General features: G+C 38.7%; 1 protein-coding gene across 1 annotated transcript in view; it reads left to right on the top strand.

Moving 5' to 3' along the window:
- Positions 1 to 726: 726 nt before the first annotated feature.
- Positions 727 to 18,410, top strand: part of CDH19 (cadherin 19) — a 29,506-nt gene continuing 11,822 nt past the window's right edge. The window contains exons 1-6 of the mRNA XM_016211920.2: positions 727 to 1,196; positions 3,906 to 4,200; positions 9,717 to 9,836; positions 12,382 to 12,546; positions 15,487 to 15,671; positions 16,800 to 17,053. Coding sequence (XP_016067406.2) covers positions 1,005 to 1,196; positions 3,906 to 4,200; positions 9,717 to 9,836; positions 12,382 to 12,546; positions 15,487 to 15,671; positions 16,800 to 17,053 — 1,211 coding nt within the window. The 5' untranslated portion in view covers positions 727 to 1,004. The remainder of the gene's footprint in view (positions 1,197 to 3,905; positions 4,201 to 9,716; positions 9,837 to 12,381; positions 12,547 to 15,486; positions 15,672 to 16,799; positions 17,054 to 18,410) is intronic.

The following is an 18,410-nucleotide window of genomic DNA, read 5'->3' as shown; positions in this document are numbered from 1 at the left end:
CATTCATTGCTGGGGGGAATGTAGGCTGGTACAGCCACTATGGAAAACAGTCTGGCAATTCCTAAAGAAAATTAAGAATAGAGTTACTATATGACCCAGCTATCCTTCTCCTGGATATATACCCAAAAACTCGAAAACATGTATTTGCAAAGATACATGCACCCCTGTGTTCACTGCAGCATTAGTCACAGTGGCCAAAGCATGGAGACAACCCACGTGTCCTGCGATTGAGGGCTGGGTAGAGAAGATGTGGGACATGCACACGGCGGATACTACTCAGCCATTAGAAAGATGAAATGCTGCCATTTGCAACAACATGGGCGGACCCCGAGAATATTATGCGAAGTGAAATAAGCCGTCAGAAAAAGCTAAGAACCCACAGGATTTCATTTGTACATGGGATATAAACTGAAACGCATGGACACAAACAGCATGTGATGGTTGCCAGAGGGAAGGGGGTGGGAGTTGGGGGGAGAAGGGGTCTTAATATATGGTGACGGGAGAAGATATGACTTAGGGTGGTGGGCACAGATGCAGATTTTGTACCATAGAAATCTACCATATGATCCTATTGACCAATGTTACCCCAATACGTTTTTTTAAAAAGTCTGAATATCAGCTGTCAATCAAGGAGATGCCAGAGCAAGTGTCCAACCTTCAGGCTGATTTGACCACAGCTTACGCCTGGCAGTGCCTGAGCAGAAGTGTCCCACTCTCCTGTTCAAGCTATTGCGGGCATACAGAATATAATTAACTGGTTTAACTGAAACAGAAATTAAATGTGTATTTTTGTTCCATTTTTATGAATGTGGGAGTGTATCCTTACCTGAGCAATTATATGAGAAAACATTTTTAACATGGCCAATTTTGTTTTGTGTCTTGTTCTCTAGGAATGTGAAAGATACTTTGGATTTTAAAGAGATTATAGAGGAACCTAAGATTTTCCTTTGCAACGGAACTCTTTCTTCTAAAGACTGTCAAGCAGCTGGCATCAAAAGAGCGGAATGAACCGTTGCTTATTTCTCCCCCTTCTGTTGGGGACTCCTGTCCTCTGGCCTCGCATCACAGCGACAGGAGACTGTGAGACGGGAGACATGCCCCCCGAGGGGCCCCGCGGCAGAGAGAAGCGCTACTGGGCCTGGAACACGTTCTTTGTGGAAGAGGAATTGAACGTGACCAGGCAGCCCTTCGGCTGGGTACTGATTTTCTGAGATGTTACAGGAAATGACCTTGTAGAAATCTAAAGAACTGAGTGGAGAGTTTGGGTATTTGGTGAAGTCTAAATTTTCTCAGTAAAAGCATTAGGAAACTCCCAGAGCCAGCATAAGTAATTGCTTCAGGTTGGTTAGCACCTAAAGTACCCACAAAAGCTTGCAGAGGAGGGAAAGCTCTGGCTCCCCGTTTCCCTTGAGTCTCCCCCGTGAGAACACAGCCTCGTTACCCACACCTGGAAATTGGATGGTGGTGTTTTTGGTAATGGTTCAAAGCAACCGCACCGAGGACAATAACGTTACCAGGGGTGTTTGGCCTGGTTTTCTGTCATGCTAAGTAGGTGCTGATAGATACCTCGTTCATTTTAATGGAGCAGGTTAATACCAGTTCCTGTTGCAGTTGAGTAGCTTCAAGGGCCTACGTGCTTCATTTGATTAGTGAGGTCGAAACACAAAGTAATTATTTTCACTTTCTTATAAGAATATATTTTAAGGGAATGTCCTTAATGGGAAAGACCATTTCCTATTTATGCTTTTGGTTTTTATTATTCTTTGATTTTCTGTAAACAGAGGTAATTGCAATATCATGTCCTGCTCTGTAAAGCTCCTTCTCTAGCTGAATGAACGGAAGGCGGTGTGGCCGCTAATGGACTGGCACTGAAATTTAATTGGGCCCAAAGGGCGGAGCGCTCAATGCCATTCACCCTCTCTTCCAGCCCTTTTGGGGGGCTGCGGGGGTAGCCCGCTGTCCAGATTCCGTCCCAGCTCATCTGTCCCCTCTTCTCAATGCCTGTGGGACATGCGACCAAAGGCTTACAGGGAGATCGCAGGCAGAGATGTCAAACTGCGCGTGCATGTGTGTCCCTCAAGTAGCAGTTCTCACCCCTTTTTGTTTTCTAAGGTGACCGCAGGTAAATCGCAGGCAGGAGGCCACAGGTGAGGCCTGTAGTTAAGTGTCTACTACTTCACCGAGCCTCTCCAGCTACATTTACCGGGGACTCATCACGCTCCCCATTCATTGAAAGGCGTGACAGGCCAACAGGGGCTGGTGACTTAGTGAGTGAGGCTCTGTACGGAAATGCAGCGGTGCAATCAGAGCAGGGACTGCTCCCCGGCTCTCACATTTTCTAGTTTTTGTTCCTCTGCTCCCTACACAAATTTCCTTTTTTCCCCCCTTTCACATGGCAATTGGTTTTGCCTATTTTTGCATTCTGTAAACATAGTTATGAAAATATGGAGTTTTCCCTCTAAACAACCTCATTAGGCTTAAATAACATACAGATAACTAGTTTAAAAGAGTCTAATGATGAACGTTTAGGTGCTTGTAACTAAATAGCTGGTAAAAATAAAATGTAGCTGGTATGTCCAACGTAACTTTCTTTTCGATCTATTTGTTAAAAGCGATTAAGTTTGGAAAACAAAATTAAGTAAAAATTTAAAGTCATGTTGATTTGCCAAATTGATAATAACTGCCTCATTGAGAAAATGGTTTTTGAATGGGAATAGAGGGATTTTATAATACTAGAATCCATGAAATTGAAATGTGTTTAACTGATGCATCTTGTGACATTAAGAGGCAGATTAAAAAAATTTTAAATAAATTTTTTTTTACTTAAATCTGGGTCCTTAGAAAGATCAAGCTCACCGATCTATGAAAATTATGTATAAATGCACTTGAAATGCATGCATTCATTACTAAATTTGACTTATTTTCATTCCAATATTTAATCAAATTTTCAAACTATATCAAAATGATATTTGAAAACCATGGGACATGCTTTGCTTCGATCTGATATATTTATTTAAGAGGACATTTGTTTTCTGATAATAAATTGTTAAATGAAAAGAGCTAGAACTTTTCATTACCTTTTTATTAGAAGTACCAATTTGGTTCTTTTATTGCATGACAGGGATACTCAACACATTATTAAAATTACTAAAATTAGTTGTTTTAGATATCTTCAGATATTATCCCCAATCACTCAGACAAGTTTATTAGTTAGTCCAGAATAAATACATTGTACCTTGAGCTATCAGAAAGTTATAAATTTAAGATTGTGTTTCTTAGTTCACTTTGTAAAATTTCAGAGAAGCTCTTACTTTGAAGATAAGCATATTCATAAGTAATAAAACAAGAAAACCATAGATTCACAATAATTAGGAGCTTATGTAAAAATAATTTAGATATGAAAAAACATAAAACAGATGTTACCTATATCATAATAACCCTTGTTTTTTATATCTAAAATTCAAAATGACATTAAAACTATGAGTGATAAACAGATTTACTTTGTTTTTAAAAAATAAATAGAATAGGAGCACAAGAAGAACAGGTATATTTGAGAATTGAGTAGAATATGCCTGGAGATAGGATTTAATGTGTGGGGGGTAAAAGGTCCTAATATATAGTGACAGGAGAAGATATGACTTTGGGTGGTGGGCACACAGTGCAATGTACAGACCTTGTAACAGAGAAACCCACACCTGAAACCTATATGTTCATATTAACCACTGCCACCCCAATAAATTTAATTAAAATTATTCTAAAAAATAATATTATAACATATATCATATGGGAGTTGTATGGAATTATTAACTTAGGAATAATAAACAGACAAGAAAATAAAACCATTATGACTGACTTGTCCATTTTGACATGTCTGGAAGCTAAACGATCGCTCTTTGCACTTGCAGCTGAGATCTGATTTACACAATGGGTCCAAGTCTTTGAAGTACTCGATCTCGGGAGACGGAGCTGGAAGTATTTTTTTTGTCAATGCAACAACAGGTGTCTTATATGTGACTCAGAAGCTTGATAGAGAGAAACAGGCCTGCTACTTTCTAAAAGCCCAAGTAATAGACATCACTACTGGAAAGCCCGTGGAACCTGAGTCCGAGTTTGTCGTCAGAGTTATGGACATCAATGACAATGCACCGACATTCCTACATGAACCTTACGAGGCTGCTGTTCCTGAGATGTCTCCAGAAGGTATTACATATCAACTGACATCAGACATAGATGGGCAATGAAAACAGATTTGAGGTTTTGAGCATATGCTTTGGAATTATTTGAAAACTCTACATTTGTACTTCCTTGGACAAGCATGTTAAGTGTCACTGCAGTGTGTTGGAAATTATTCTATTGCATGAATGGAAGGAGGAAAGGAGGTGACAGTTACTTTAGCAACTTTAACAGTGCTGTGCTGCGGGGAGAAAACAGATGGGAGGCAGGAGATAGAGGGATATGGAGGTAAAGGGATTTTTAAAAAGCGTAGTTTAGTCATGTATTATGATGGGGCATTTAATAGCATAGTTATATACTATAGGAGATGATACGAGAGTATTTTTGAAGCAAAATAAGAGGGATATGACTGCTGGAAAACTATTCTTGAGAAGAGAAAGAGCGATGAAATCTAGGGCAATAACAGAGGGACGGTGCAGGTAGGTTCACACATTGATCGGTAACCAACCAGATAGTAAGTGATGGTTTCTGTGTTATCAGTGGTGCATGAGGCGGGGCAGGGATTGAGAGCAGAGGGGTGGAACTTTCGAGAGAGGAGAGGAGGCACAGAGAGGCATTTTGCAGAGCTGGAGAGGGAGCCCTGGATGGGGCTCCGGCGTGTACAGTGAGCACTTGCCTCGGGCACCAAGGCGGCGCCTGGCTGATGCCAGGGCGCTCACAGGGCATGGGTTTGGCCTGTACGGTGTTTGGATATTCGGCTACTTACCGCTGCCCCGAGAGGCTCTAGTACATGTCACCCTAGCCCATCTGTGGGATTTTCATACAGCCTGTGGCGGTGCCAGGGCTCGGGCTTTGGATGGAGTCACCCAAGAGCACTGAGCACTGGGCGCCCTGTCCCGGGTGGAGGGGCCGGCGGGTGGCAGGGCCCTGCCCGCTGCGGACAGAGCGGAACGTCTGTGCGGCGCTGGCCACCGTTGGTAGATGCGCTCCCTCGGGAACAGCCTCGCAGCCATTAACTGTGCTCTGAAGGAACCAGTTAATAAGATTATAGGTGATTTTGCTGTTTCCCTCAGTCTCGATATTTAATTAATGGATAGTGTGGACTTTATTTGACTTGAATACATCTTTAATTCTTCATCTTCTTTCCATATCCATGGTCATTTAGCAGGTTCTAGAATGTTCATCTTGCTTCCAAACTCCCTGCACACCTATTGTATTTCTTACAAAGCAACCAGTGAAAACTTTTTATTCTCTCTTGTCTTTCTTAAATATATTTGGGTTTTACTAATTATTATATTTGAGCCTGTACTTTGAACTTAGAATTTGGTGGACTACTAAAAGGAATCTAAAAACCAAGAAAACTATAAACCACTTATTGCTTATTTAACAAGTAATATTTATTACAAGTAATATATATTTACTAGTAGTGATGGGCTTGTAACTGATTACGTTTACATTTGAAATGCGGTACTTTTAAACTAGAACTACCTAGTGGAATTAAGATAAAACATTCTGCTTTCTCATTTGTCATCCTGGATTTGCAAATATTATATTTCTTCCATTCAAAAATACAAGATGTAATAGGACAAGAGTCATATAATACCTGAGTTTGGGATGATTAAATGAATGAATGTTTGGACAAGGGGGAAATGCCATCTCTTTCTTGAGTTTCATTTAGAGTTTCTAGGTTGTAAAGTAATTGCATTTGAAGTATAAATGCAGTAAGGATGGGCCAATCAATACTTGTAAATAACTAATAATTCTTAATAATAAAATGAGTTCTCGGCGTGAAGGAGTGAGCAGATGCAAGGATTAAACCACTATTTCCACCATGGATTTGATTTCTGAAAATTATATTTTTACTAGATTATCTAATATCATATCTCTTCTTGTTGTTACCAAAAATCACAGATTCAGACTATACATCAAAATAGTAATGTTTAATTTGTGTTACTTCGGATTTGACCATTCTAAAAGTCGATATCCTCTCAATAAATTTGTTCCAGATTAATCAAAGTATACTCGTACTAAAGATGCGAGTAAAAATACCTTTCCTGTTAGGCAATTTATATCTTTACTCTAAGAAAAGCCTGTTAATATTGTTACCACTGAATTCACAACAAAAACATTGCATACAAAAACAAATGAGTCATTTTGAAACCTGCAGTTCAAAAGTTGGCATTTAAGCACTAGATTAAGCCATGGTGTGCTGTTTATTTGGTTCTCTGTAATCAATGCAAACTTTACATACATAGCGTTCTTGCCACAGGTTGCTAACTTCTCTTGCTTACATGATATAGAAACTAGTCTGCATATAAAAATTTATTACTCTTTCCCATTTTTATGTTTGGATGCCTCCCATAATCACCAGAAGATGAAGCGTTCTGTGTGAAATATGAGACATCCCCATCTAACACGATTTTGTTACTAACATTAAACAACATTTGGGTGAGAATCATTCAGGCCTCTAATGCTTCTGGTTTATACTAAAATCCATATAAATCAACATTGACAGAGTTACTCTGTTCTTACATTAGGTTTCGCTCTTGATGGATAAATAGGCCTAAACCATTGGGAATATAATTGATGCTGCCAGTGCTGCTTGTAATATTAAAAAGTGTTATGTAGTTTTATAAGTTTTAGCACATATCAACATTATCACAGAAAGCACAATTTATATGTAATTCCTCATATATAATAAGTACTTTATATTAACATACCATCACTATCATTTTCTATCTGTGTAGGAACAAATGAAAAAGTATGTCAGCAAATGAAGATTCTGAGAGAACTAAACTATGATTTTTCTCCCAGGCGCTTGGTACAAGTTTACATCTTGTGTGACCTACATAACAATACGTTTTTGCAGTAGAGTGTGCCGGATAAAATAGGCGAAGTCAAATGCCATCTTAAATTTATTTCCATAAAGTCCTTTTCCAAAAACAATAGCTCTAAAGATTCAGAAACTAGCTAGAAAGGTAAAACTCATTTTAAACTTGCATTTTTGAAAAAGTTTCTCAAGGGTAATATTGGCAGACAATATCAGCTATCGATATGATAACACAGCCCAGGATTATTCTAGTGAATATTTGTGTGATTCTAGAGAGCAACTTTTTGTAGTTAAACTTTTGTCCACTAAAAAGAATAGATAAAAAATGATTTAAGAAAAGCTTTAGGCAGCAAATGCAATTGTTTGCACTTACAAACGATATGTCGGATCAAGCTAAGCGGACCCCACTCAGAAAGGCACACTGGCCAGTCTACCCTCCGCCCCCAAGAGGAGGCTATTTGCCCTTCTGGTTTGCATTCCTTTCGATTTCAAGGATCTAGACAACTTAAACTTTTAAGAGTTGCCATCAAATACCCAATTCTAATTACAGGATGCCGTCTTAAGATGGAATAGTAGGAGTTCAGGGTGAGAAAATTTAATATACACATATCTATTCTGGGGTATTGTCGCTTTCCCTTGCACACAATCCTGGAAATGTTTGTCGCTTTCCCTTGCACACAATCCTGGAAACGTTTGTCCCTGATTTTTAATTTATTTTTACTTCACAATTTTTAATTAAATTTATTGGGGGGACATTGGTTAATAAAATTGTACAGGTTTCACATGTACAATTCTATGACACATCATCTGTGTATTGCATCGTGTGTTTACCACCCAATGTTTACCTGATGTTTAATTTCTTTAAATAATATTATTAGTGTGCGTTCCAATAAGCTAGAATGAAATTGGTCGGTATCTACTTTTTACTTGTAGCTTCTCCCATGGGGTGTGAAAAATAATAGTGTGTTAGGAAGCCTAAAGCTTTAATACTGAGAATTTCTTTTGGCCACCAACTAACCATACCATGATTTTGACTGTTATTCCTGAAGCTATGGACAGGTAGTCTCCTTCTAGAACCTGGGGGTGGAAAACCCCTCTGGAAAGGAATGAAATGGGAAACGGAGGGGGGGGAGTAAATGGGTGAGTCCACAGAAGAGTAGTTAAAAGAACAACTTGCCCAATACAGTTGATTGAATTGATGGTTCCTAAGAAGGCTTTTGTTGAAATTACTTCACAATCACTGCAAGAATTAATTAATTACTTAAGATGTAATTTTAATATTACATTGAGAAAGTTCAAGGTGTATGATGTGTGGATTTGATACATTTATATGTTGTGACCTGATTACCACTGTAGCATTCGCTAGCATCTCCATCACACCACATAATTATCATTTCTTTTTGTAGTGAGGCCTTTGGGATGCAGTGTCTCAGCAACTTTGAAGTTTATAATATATTTGACGACAATCAATATGTTGTGCATTAGTTCTCCAGAATTTATCTTTTAAGTGCAAGTTTGTGCCTTTTGATCAATGTCTCCCCAATCCCCCCCCACCCCCAGCCCCTGGTAACCAGCAGTCTACCCTCTGTTTTTATGGGTTCATCTCCTTTAGATTCCACACATGGTATATGTAGCATTTGTCTTTCTCTCTCTCACTTCTCTTACTTACCTCAGTGCTCTCACACATTGTCACAAATGGCAGGAATATGTTGTTAGAACACTTGAAGTGAAAGTGTCTACATTTTGAGTAGTTGCACAGTATAAAACAAGTGTTAAATAACTAATGAAAATACTAAGTTTAAATAGCAAACATTACATAAAATTAAGGGACAGGGTAAAGTTTCAACAATTTTATTACTGAAGAATAGATGGGCTTTCTATTAGAGTCTCTTAGTTAATAAAATTTGATTGTAGTGAAAAAAAAACCATGATGCTAGCTGTAAAAAAATCACATAGGCTTCTTGACTTCCTATTTGTGTTACCATTCTTACTGACAGAAAACCATGTATCAATAAATGCAAATTTTCAAGAAGACACAGAATGCTAGATTCCACAGTGATAATTAAAAAGCTTAATACTTTTAAAGAAATTTAATTTTTGCATTATTTTTAAATGTACAAGTGCTTATTTTTTATACTTCTATTGATTGTGACTGGATTTTAATGACCATGCTTATCAATATCTGGTAGATTTTGCTTCAAATTAAAAAAACAATTATTTACACAAGTAGAGAGTTTATAGAAGGGAATTAAGCAGGCAAAATAGTTATGCCCGTCCTCAACTTGATACTATTTGAAGCTCATGTGAATAATCTTTATTAATATTCCATCAACATTCTCCAGTTTTTTTGAGGTGCTGATCACAACATGATTTTTGAAGGAAGGTATTTCCAATATTTTCTGATTTCTCTGCTAATAACACACCTTTGAAAATTCTGAATTACACATTGTGATGGATTGTTCAACGGTTACATTTAATCATGTTCAAAACTCTACACTGTGTGTGGGAATTAGAGCCATTTTGTGCGAGGTTATATTCTCTTGTCTGTATAGACGTTATACATAGTTTTGAAATTCGGAACCAGGAGGTGGACTAGTCTCTTATTGTTTTTCATCACTGTCCTTGCTAAAGAAGGAAGGAGCTACAGGATCGAACTGATTGTTCAAATAAGACCAGAGTCTTCATTTCTTGTAACTGTTTGCTTTCTCTTCAGGAACATTCGTCTTCCAGGTGACAGCAAGTGACGCTGATGACCCTTCTTCGAACAATAACGCTCGCCTCCTGTACAGTGTCATCAGTGGCCAACCGTATTTCTCCATTGAGCCAACAACAGGTATTTCTGAATGAAATCAAGTGCAGCTCAACGTGGTTCTAAGTAGGCAAATGCAACAGCAAAAGTTCTCAGTTTACAAGCATGTTGTTTTGCAGATCTGTTGTTATCCAAAAAAAGGGGGGTTGTAGTTTAAACATTTAATCATTTTTAATCTTTTAGCTGATTTTTCTAAGGTTGAAAGATTGGACTTTATGCACCTGGACCACAAATGGTTTGCAGACAGGGGATGAGACATCTGTAAGGATTTTTGTAAATCAATTAGAAAATGACAGATAACCCAATTGAAAATATGAGGGAAAGAACTTGACAAGAAATGGACAAAAAGTTGATATACAAAAAACCTACAAGCGTATTAAAAATGCTCACCTCATGAATTATCGTGGAAATGCAAACTAAACCCACAATGAGATACATGGAAAACCCAATTAGAATAACTAACATTAAGCATGAATTGACAGCTGGATGTAGGAGCTGATTGGAGGCCTTCTCTTTCAAAAAAATGTATTTCTGTATTTTTATGTATTTTTTTATTTAGATTGAAAAATTAAAGTTCTAAAATTGCTTTGCCAATTTCCATTAATCAATTAAATACTTTATAAAATAAATAGGACAATTTTTCTCTTCTTTTAAATATGTTAATTTAATACATGAGAATTTTATGACACGAATTCATTTGACAGATATCAGTCGTGATGTCCAAAACAGAGATTAAGCCCATATAAATCCTGCCTTTAAGAGCTTTTAGTCTCTAAAAGTGAAAACAAACAAAGAAACAAAACCACACAAGCAAGTGTGTAACTAACCACCAAGAACGTGGCAAGTGTCAAAAGAAGGAGAATTCTGTGCTTGTTATTGAGAGGCAAATTAGCATTTCCATCTTGGTGGCCTGAAAAGCTTAAAAGAATTAGAGCCTTTTATTGGACTTGTAGCATTTGTTATCGATTCATTCAACTGTCAGCTAGCTATTAAACGCCTCAGCTTTTCTTTCTCAATCAAGCTTCTTGAGAGAATCCGATTCTGAAAAATATGACTTGAGTGACTATATTTTTAATTCTGCCAAGGATGGTACCCAGCCTCTATTGTTTGGGATGCATGGGCCAAAAGCTATTTCCATACGTGCAATGGATTCCTTAAGACATTAGGTTTTAATTCCCCCACCCATTCTTGTTCGAGAGGGGTCGAATCTGTTAACAGGCATTGTGCAACATACTGGATTTCCAACATTACACCCTTAGAGAAATAATAGCAAAAACTACAAAACAAAACAAGGACTCCTCTCTTGGAACTTACAGATATATATTAAACACGGGGATGCTCGTGAATGCACACACGCTCAGTTTGTGACTGTCCCTAAGAGGAACACACAAGGTCCCATGAGAGAAAGAAAGCGAGGGCTACTTTCTACTGTGTGCTCAAGGCAGAGTCCCCTGCAACCAGGAGGCAGAGCTGAGCCGGGGCCAAGGCGGAGAGAGGAAGGGCGCCCCAGGTCCCGGGAAGAGCGGGGAGCCGCCCCTGAGCTGGGAGGGCGCTGAGGCTCTTAGGCTTGGGCCTGGTGCGGAAAAGCACAGAGGAGCCGAGCGGACGGCGAGCTCTCTGAAGAGCAGGCAGGGACTGGGCCATACTCGGCCCTCTTGACCATTTTAAGCCCTGTCTCCTTTCCCAACCCTCACTGTTTTTTTAAAAATATAGATTGAGCACGTTAGCTAAAGCGATGGATTGCATTGATGGGGGAGAGGTGGGGCGGGTGAGCAGCAGGATACGTGAGGGCCAAAGGCCAAAATGCAGCTGTAAGTGTCGCCGCGTTCGGAGGATCTGGGCAGATCCGTCCTTTGTTCAGTCTGAAGGTGAGAAGAAAAGCTGAAAATCAAGTAGGCGAAGCTCACGGAGGCCCCTGTGGGGAGCCAGGCCTCTGTGTTCCCTCACTCGCGGCTTGACTGATCCCTACACCTTTGGACATATCGCAGCCTGTGTCAGAAGCCCTAATACTCTTCTCCTTTGCTTCTATCAAACAAGCTGCTGTTGCGTCACGTATAGGGAGGTTCTAGCAGCATCTATTTAATATATTCGACGGTTTCATACTGATTCACATAATAGATTATAATTGTGAAATACTGTATCCACGATTAAAACCCTGTCACAATGTCATCTGTTTTATCTTTTTAATTTTTTTTTTAAAAAGGTGATATTACAGTTTTTAGTGAAGGAGAGAAGTTTCTTGTAGCACAGTAATATTATGTTAGAGGAGACAGCAGAGAGTAGATTGAGGTAAAATTAATACAGTCTTCTCCACCTGTGGTTTATCATTCAATGGGATTTTATTAAAGGTCTGCTAGTGTCCTTAATATTGGGATGGCCCATGAAAGCCTGGGAAGAATCATTGTTTAACTTACTATCATTATTGTTTTCTTCTCTAGAGCAGCGCCTGGCACATTGTAGTAGTTCGAAATGTGTCAAAAGTGATAATATGATTGAATCCTTGGAATTAACTAGGAAGATGCCATGATTAATAATAAAATAATAATTGGAGTTTTATCACATTTTAAAGGAGTGATAAGAACATCTTCTAAAATGGACAGAGAACTGGTAGATGCGTACTGGGTGATTGTTCAAGCCAAAGACAGGATCGGTCTGCCCGGGGCACTGTCTGGAACAACGCGGGTATTAGTTACGCTTTCTGATGTGAATGACAATAAACCTACATTTAAAAAAAGTAAGTGGAAACCATCTTGAATTTTATTATAATGTAGTTATAAGTATGTTGAATATATGCAGATGTTAGCTTGCGTTCTAAAACCACGGCTACAGCACTAAAACGATATAATATAAATTCAGTTGTTCTACGGTGTGACTATTTTCATTAGCATGAAAAGTCAAATACAAATGAATGAGCAATGTGTTATTTTTCAATCGCTTCTTTAACTAATCAGCACAAGCGTCATGTCTTAACACTAATTTATTACTTAAGGACGTCTGCTACGGGTGCCTGCAGGCCAAGTAGGATCGTGCAGGTCCGTCTGCAGGGCTGCCCTCCTCTCTGTGGGCTCTAGGGCAGACCCCCCCATTCCCTTGGATTTGGGAGTTGGCAGAATTCGGTGTTTGCAGGATAAAGGGCTCTGTTTCCTTAAAGGCTGCCGCCTGGAGGACGTGCTTAGCTCCTAGATGCCTCTTCCTGGTTTATGGACATAGTCACACATCTCAGAAGCAGCACAGGGTGTCATATTTTTCTCTCACTGCCATCACTCTGACCCACACTTTTATTTCTTCTTCCACTTTTAAGGACACATGTAATTACATTGGGCCCAGTTGGATAAGCCAAGACTGTGCCCACATTTCAAGTTCCACTGATTAGCAACCTTAATTCCATCTGAAACCTAAATTCCCTATTGCATATCTTTGGCAGTGAAGACACAAATAACTTTGGGAGTCATTCTTCTACCTACTACCAGTAATGATTTAAATTGTATATATTTTATTTATTTATTTATTTATTTATTTATTTATTTATTTATTTATTTATTTATTTATTTATTTATTTATTTATTTAATTTATTCATTTATGTATTTATAGCAAGAATAGGTCACACCTGCTCTGAGAATTTAAGTAGTAAGTGTAAGTTAAATTGCATGGTGTGCTTCAGAAAGAATTTCTTATGACACTCCTAGGAGGAATTTATTTTGTAAGAAGTTTCTTTTTCAGGGGATTCTTTCTTAGCTACAGAAATATATTTGCAAATATTTCCAGAAATCATGAGCAATTATCATGGTAGAAGGAAAATTTGATAAGCATGGAGCAAAGAAAGAAGTAGAACAAACACTCCCCACCCCACCCCACACACACTCACACACACACTCCTAAGTGATGCACACAATACTCAGTGTAGACAATTTGTGCCAGCCCTAGGTTATCAGATTTTCTGAATTTTCAAGAAATATTAGAATTCTGAACTTTTATTTCTGTGCTATTATCCAACTTTAAATTTTATTGGTTTAAAGTATGTAGCCACTGTGGTTTTTTTAAAAATAGAAATTGTAAATATTTGGGGTGTAAAACTTGATATATACACAGTGAAATCATTACTGTAGTCAAACTGATTAGCTTGTCCATCTCTGCACAGCGTGTGTGTGTGTGTGTGTGTGTGTGGTGAGAGCGCCTGAGATCTACTCCCTTAGCAAATTTCCATTAGATAATACAGTATCATTAACTATAGCCACCATGCTCTACATTTCTAGCGCTCACTTCTAGATTTCTGGAATGTATTCATCCTACATAATTGCAACCTTGTACCCTTTGAGCTACATCTTTTCTTTATGAGTCAACAAAACAGCCCCTCTTTGGGTGGCAGGTAGGCAGTGGGGAAGCGGTGTGCGACCTTCATCTCTGTGTTATGAATTGTGTAGCGTTTGTGACTTTCTCCACAACATGAAGATGCCCTGAAGGCAAGAAGACAATGTCTAATTAAGTCTGAAATGTTGAGAACTTTATAAAATAATTGGCGTATAATACATGTAGAGAAATGCTGGCTGAATTCGTTGAATAAATCTAGTCTACATTCTATTCAGATGAAGGGGAAATGGCAAGCTGAGGACTAGAAGGCAGAGTGCTCTCAAAGAAGCTCCTTGAGACAGAAAGTCCTTGAAACTTTTGCTGCTTTTTTAGTTTGTTTTTTTTTAAAAAACAATATTTATCAGTTATTAAGAAACTGAGATAATAGTTTTCAAATCCTCTTAGGTACCCAGAATCCTCAGGTTCGAGGAGAGTCTTACTAACTTCGATCAGATGTGAGTGTGGAGGACATGGTCGTGATACCATAAGGGTACCCAGTTCTTCAGACGATGTCCCTGTTCCCCTCCCACACCAGGCTCACTTAAACACGTGCACATTGACTAATGGGATTATTTCCTACATTTAAGCATGAATTACTGATAATAATACATGAATGGCTACTTCTTTATCAGCTTTATGCAAAATACTTCTCAAAAATAAGGAGAAGAGCTCAATTATTTCTATTTAGCATCTCTGCATTTCCAGGATAATTGCCATTATTTCACTGTGGCTGCAGCAGTAGGGTCATCTCATTTAAACACAGTTTTTCTGCTACGCCCACTTTCCAGATTTTATGGATCCAACTTTCTTTTTCACCTCTGCCGTGGCTACGGGAACCCAGGCTCAACATCTCCACATCAAACTACCGTACTCGGAACTCAACTATTTTCTTTTAGTCTCTCTCGTTTTTTAATTCATTCTTGCAGTTATTGGTAACTTTAGGTATCAGGATGCTTGAGTGAAATTGAAAAGCTCTTTTTATCAAATTTAATTTGGGGTGGTTGAAGGGTACAATAAAAAATAAATCCATGAATATTGAGAAGGATTTATAGGAATAGAAATTTGAAAATTATATGTACTGGTAATAGGACTTCCTAAGATATACTTAGGAGCCAATAATAGATGCTCAAATAGTTTAATTAAGGAAATGTCCGGATTGTAAAAATAAAAGAAGGAAGCCTGTATGTGTAGAGAGGGAGGTCGGGGTAGGTAAGGGGTGGAATGGGCAGGCATGGGGTTTCCTCCAGGCCATAAATAAAGGATGCTATCATTGTGAGATTCTTATGTTAACTATTTGTACAAGTATCTTGGATTTTGTTTTTGAAGGTTTGTACAGCATGAATGTCTCTGAATCTACACCCGCTGGTGCTTCTATAGGAATCATCACGGCCCACGACAAGGACATCGGGGTGAACGCAGAAATGGATTACAGCATTGCAGACGACGCGTCTCAGACATTCGGCATAGTCACCGATAACGAGACCCAGGAAGGCATAGTGATATTAAAGAAGGTAGATAGATTAAAACGGTTTGCTTTGCGGGATGATGCAAGATCAAATCGGAAATACACACCATAATTTTGTGTGGGCAGTTAGTTGTCCTTCTTTAACTAATTGAAATGAGAACCTGTGATTCTTGATTTAGGGGAAAAAGGAGTTTAGAAATGAGGTTTAGTTATTGCAGAGCTTCTTGTATTGTAGGTAGGACATTTTTTAAATTTCAAAAATTTCAAATGGAGGGCATACTTTTTGAAAATAAGCTTCTTAAATAACAAGAAATTAATTCTTAATTCCACAAGACACTTATACCCAATATACGTATAATTTTAACCTTAATTTAAAAAATATAGTTATTATCCCAAAACATTTTTTATTTTTTTTTTGTTTGCTTGTTTGTTTTAATTGATTTCAGAGAGAAGAAGGGAGGAGGGGAGAGATAGAAACATCGGTGATGAGAGAGAGTCATTGATCGGCTGCCTCCTGTGCGCCGCCTACTGGGGATCGAGCCTGCAGCCCGGGCCTGTGCCCTGACTGGGAATCGAACTGTGACCTCCTGGTTCATAGATTGATGCTCAACCACAGAGCCACGCCAGGCAGGCCCAAAACATTTTGTAATAGATAGAAATAACAAAATAAAAATAGAGAATTACTGTGCAACTCCTTAATGATAATACCAGGGCATCCAGTAGATAAAAAGGAAAACCAATATGCAGATCGTGAATCATAGAAATGTACACTTGAAACCTATATAATCTTATTAACCAATGTCACTCTGGTAAATTTAATAAAAAGAAAAAAAACACAAACCAACCTAGGGGGTAAAAAAGTAAAACCTGCCCAGCCAGGGTGGCTCAGCAGTTGAGCATTGACCCAGGGTCCGGGAGATCGAGGTTTGATTCCCGGTCGGGGCACATGCCCGGGTTGTGGGCTTGATCAATGACTCTCTCATCATTGATGCTTCTGTCTCTCTCTCTCCCTCTCCCTTCCTCTCTCTGAAATCAATAAAGATATATTTAAAATAAATAAAAAAGTAAATAAAACAACTGAAACTGAGATAACATAACAACTAAATCGTTCATTTTCTGAGCAAGCCTTGGGTGACTGAAGCCGTTTCTTCCATGTGCTCTGTGTTTCTTTTAGAAAGTGGATTTCGAGCATCAGAACTACTATCGTTTTAGAGCCCAAGTGCGAAACCGCCACGTGGACAAGCGGCTGCTGGGCCACCACACGCCAGCGTCCACCACGCTGGTCAGGGTGCAGGTGGCCGACGAGGACGAGCCGCCCGCCTTCCTGCAGCCGCGCTACACCTTCCAGGTCCCCGAGGGCAGCCCGCGGGGCGCGCCCGTGGGCTCGGTGTCGGCCCTGGACCCCGACCACCGCAGGGCCCCCGTCAGGTGAGTGCGGGAGGCCGGCCTCGCAGCCGTGAACGCACCAACCCGGACAGGCTTAAGCATAAGATTCCGTGCCCATGGAACAGGACGCCTCTGTATTTCCCCGTATGGTATTAATCAAATTTGCAACAGCTTAGACAAGTCACAACAGGGAGCCTCGCTACTGGTTAAAAAGCAGTGACATAGCAACTGCCAACGTGCAAGAAATAGGGGGTCACCATCTAAACTAGGGTGCAGCCCAGTCCGTTCGCTGGGGCAAGGAGGTGAAGGTAAAAAATCCTGACTGTGCCCAATCAAAGAAGAAGCAAAGCTGACCCAATGTGGCTCGTGTAAATGTTATTTCATTAAAATGATATTCAAATATTGAGAAAGCTTTCTATAGGATACTCCTTAAAGGAGTAAAAATGAAATAAGCGCAGTGATTTAGAAAGATTTCTGCTACAGCTGGACTGTATTTGCCACTATTCAACTAGTCTTTATGCCCATGTTCTCTGCTTTCTTCTTCTGTTTTTTCAATATTCAAATCGTAGGTCTGGTTAGACATAAAAACAAAATCTGTTACATGTTCCCCTAATCATCTATTTTCCCCCCTTTGCAGTTCAGGGAATTCCACAGACCTCCATGTATTTATTACGATGCTGCTTTGCTGTGTGCTTTGGGGGGGGGAGGGGGGGCGGGGGGCAGAGAGAACAGAGAGAAAGAAGTTGCTGCTTTAAATTTTTGAGACAGGGATGCTCCCAGTTTTCCACAGTAATTACTAATTATAAAAACTGACTCCTAATTTGTAGATATAGTTCCTATTTAGTTATAGTAATTTTAGGGGGGAAAATATAAAACTATAACCCAATAAATTAATTTAGATTTTTACAGTAGTATATATATTAACCTATTTATTGTTCTTAGAATACTTAAGAATACCTAACTTTTAAAAAATGCCATAATGACTAAGCTGTTTATGATATTATTATTTATGATAAAGTGTTGAAAACAATTTATATATTGAATCTTAATGAAGTAAACAAGGCAATAATGATGAATGATTTACAACAATGCCTATGAGCATTAATAAAAACATGGCATGATTTTAAAAGAAAACACAAAATTATTAGAGTTGTGTGTTTACTACTAGTAAAAATGTTAGGTAAATATGAGACAAGTAAGTGAGACACACAATTTTCATTTTTATACTGAAATTAATTACCTTTAAAAGTAGTTTGTGAGAACCTATCAGAAATATATTTCAATGCCTTTTATGGACATTCTTCCATTTAGAAGTGTCTTATAAATAAGATTGCTTTTCATATATTAGGATCACAAGTTGTTGTTTTTTTCCAGGTAGTATAGTAAATGTCCCTAATAT

Source organism: Miniopterus natalensis, chromosome 7 (genome assembly GCF_054644295.1).
Source record: "Miniopterus natalensis isolate mMinNat1 chromosome 7, mMinNat1.hap1, whole genome shotgun sequence".
NCBI classification, from domain to species: domain Eukaryota; kingdom Metazoa; phylum Chordata; class Mammalia; order Chiroptera; family Miniopteridae; genus Miniopterus; species Miniopterus natalensis.
This window is presented reverse-complemented; position numbering and strand designations above follow the sequence as displayed.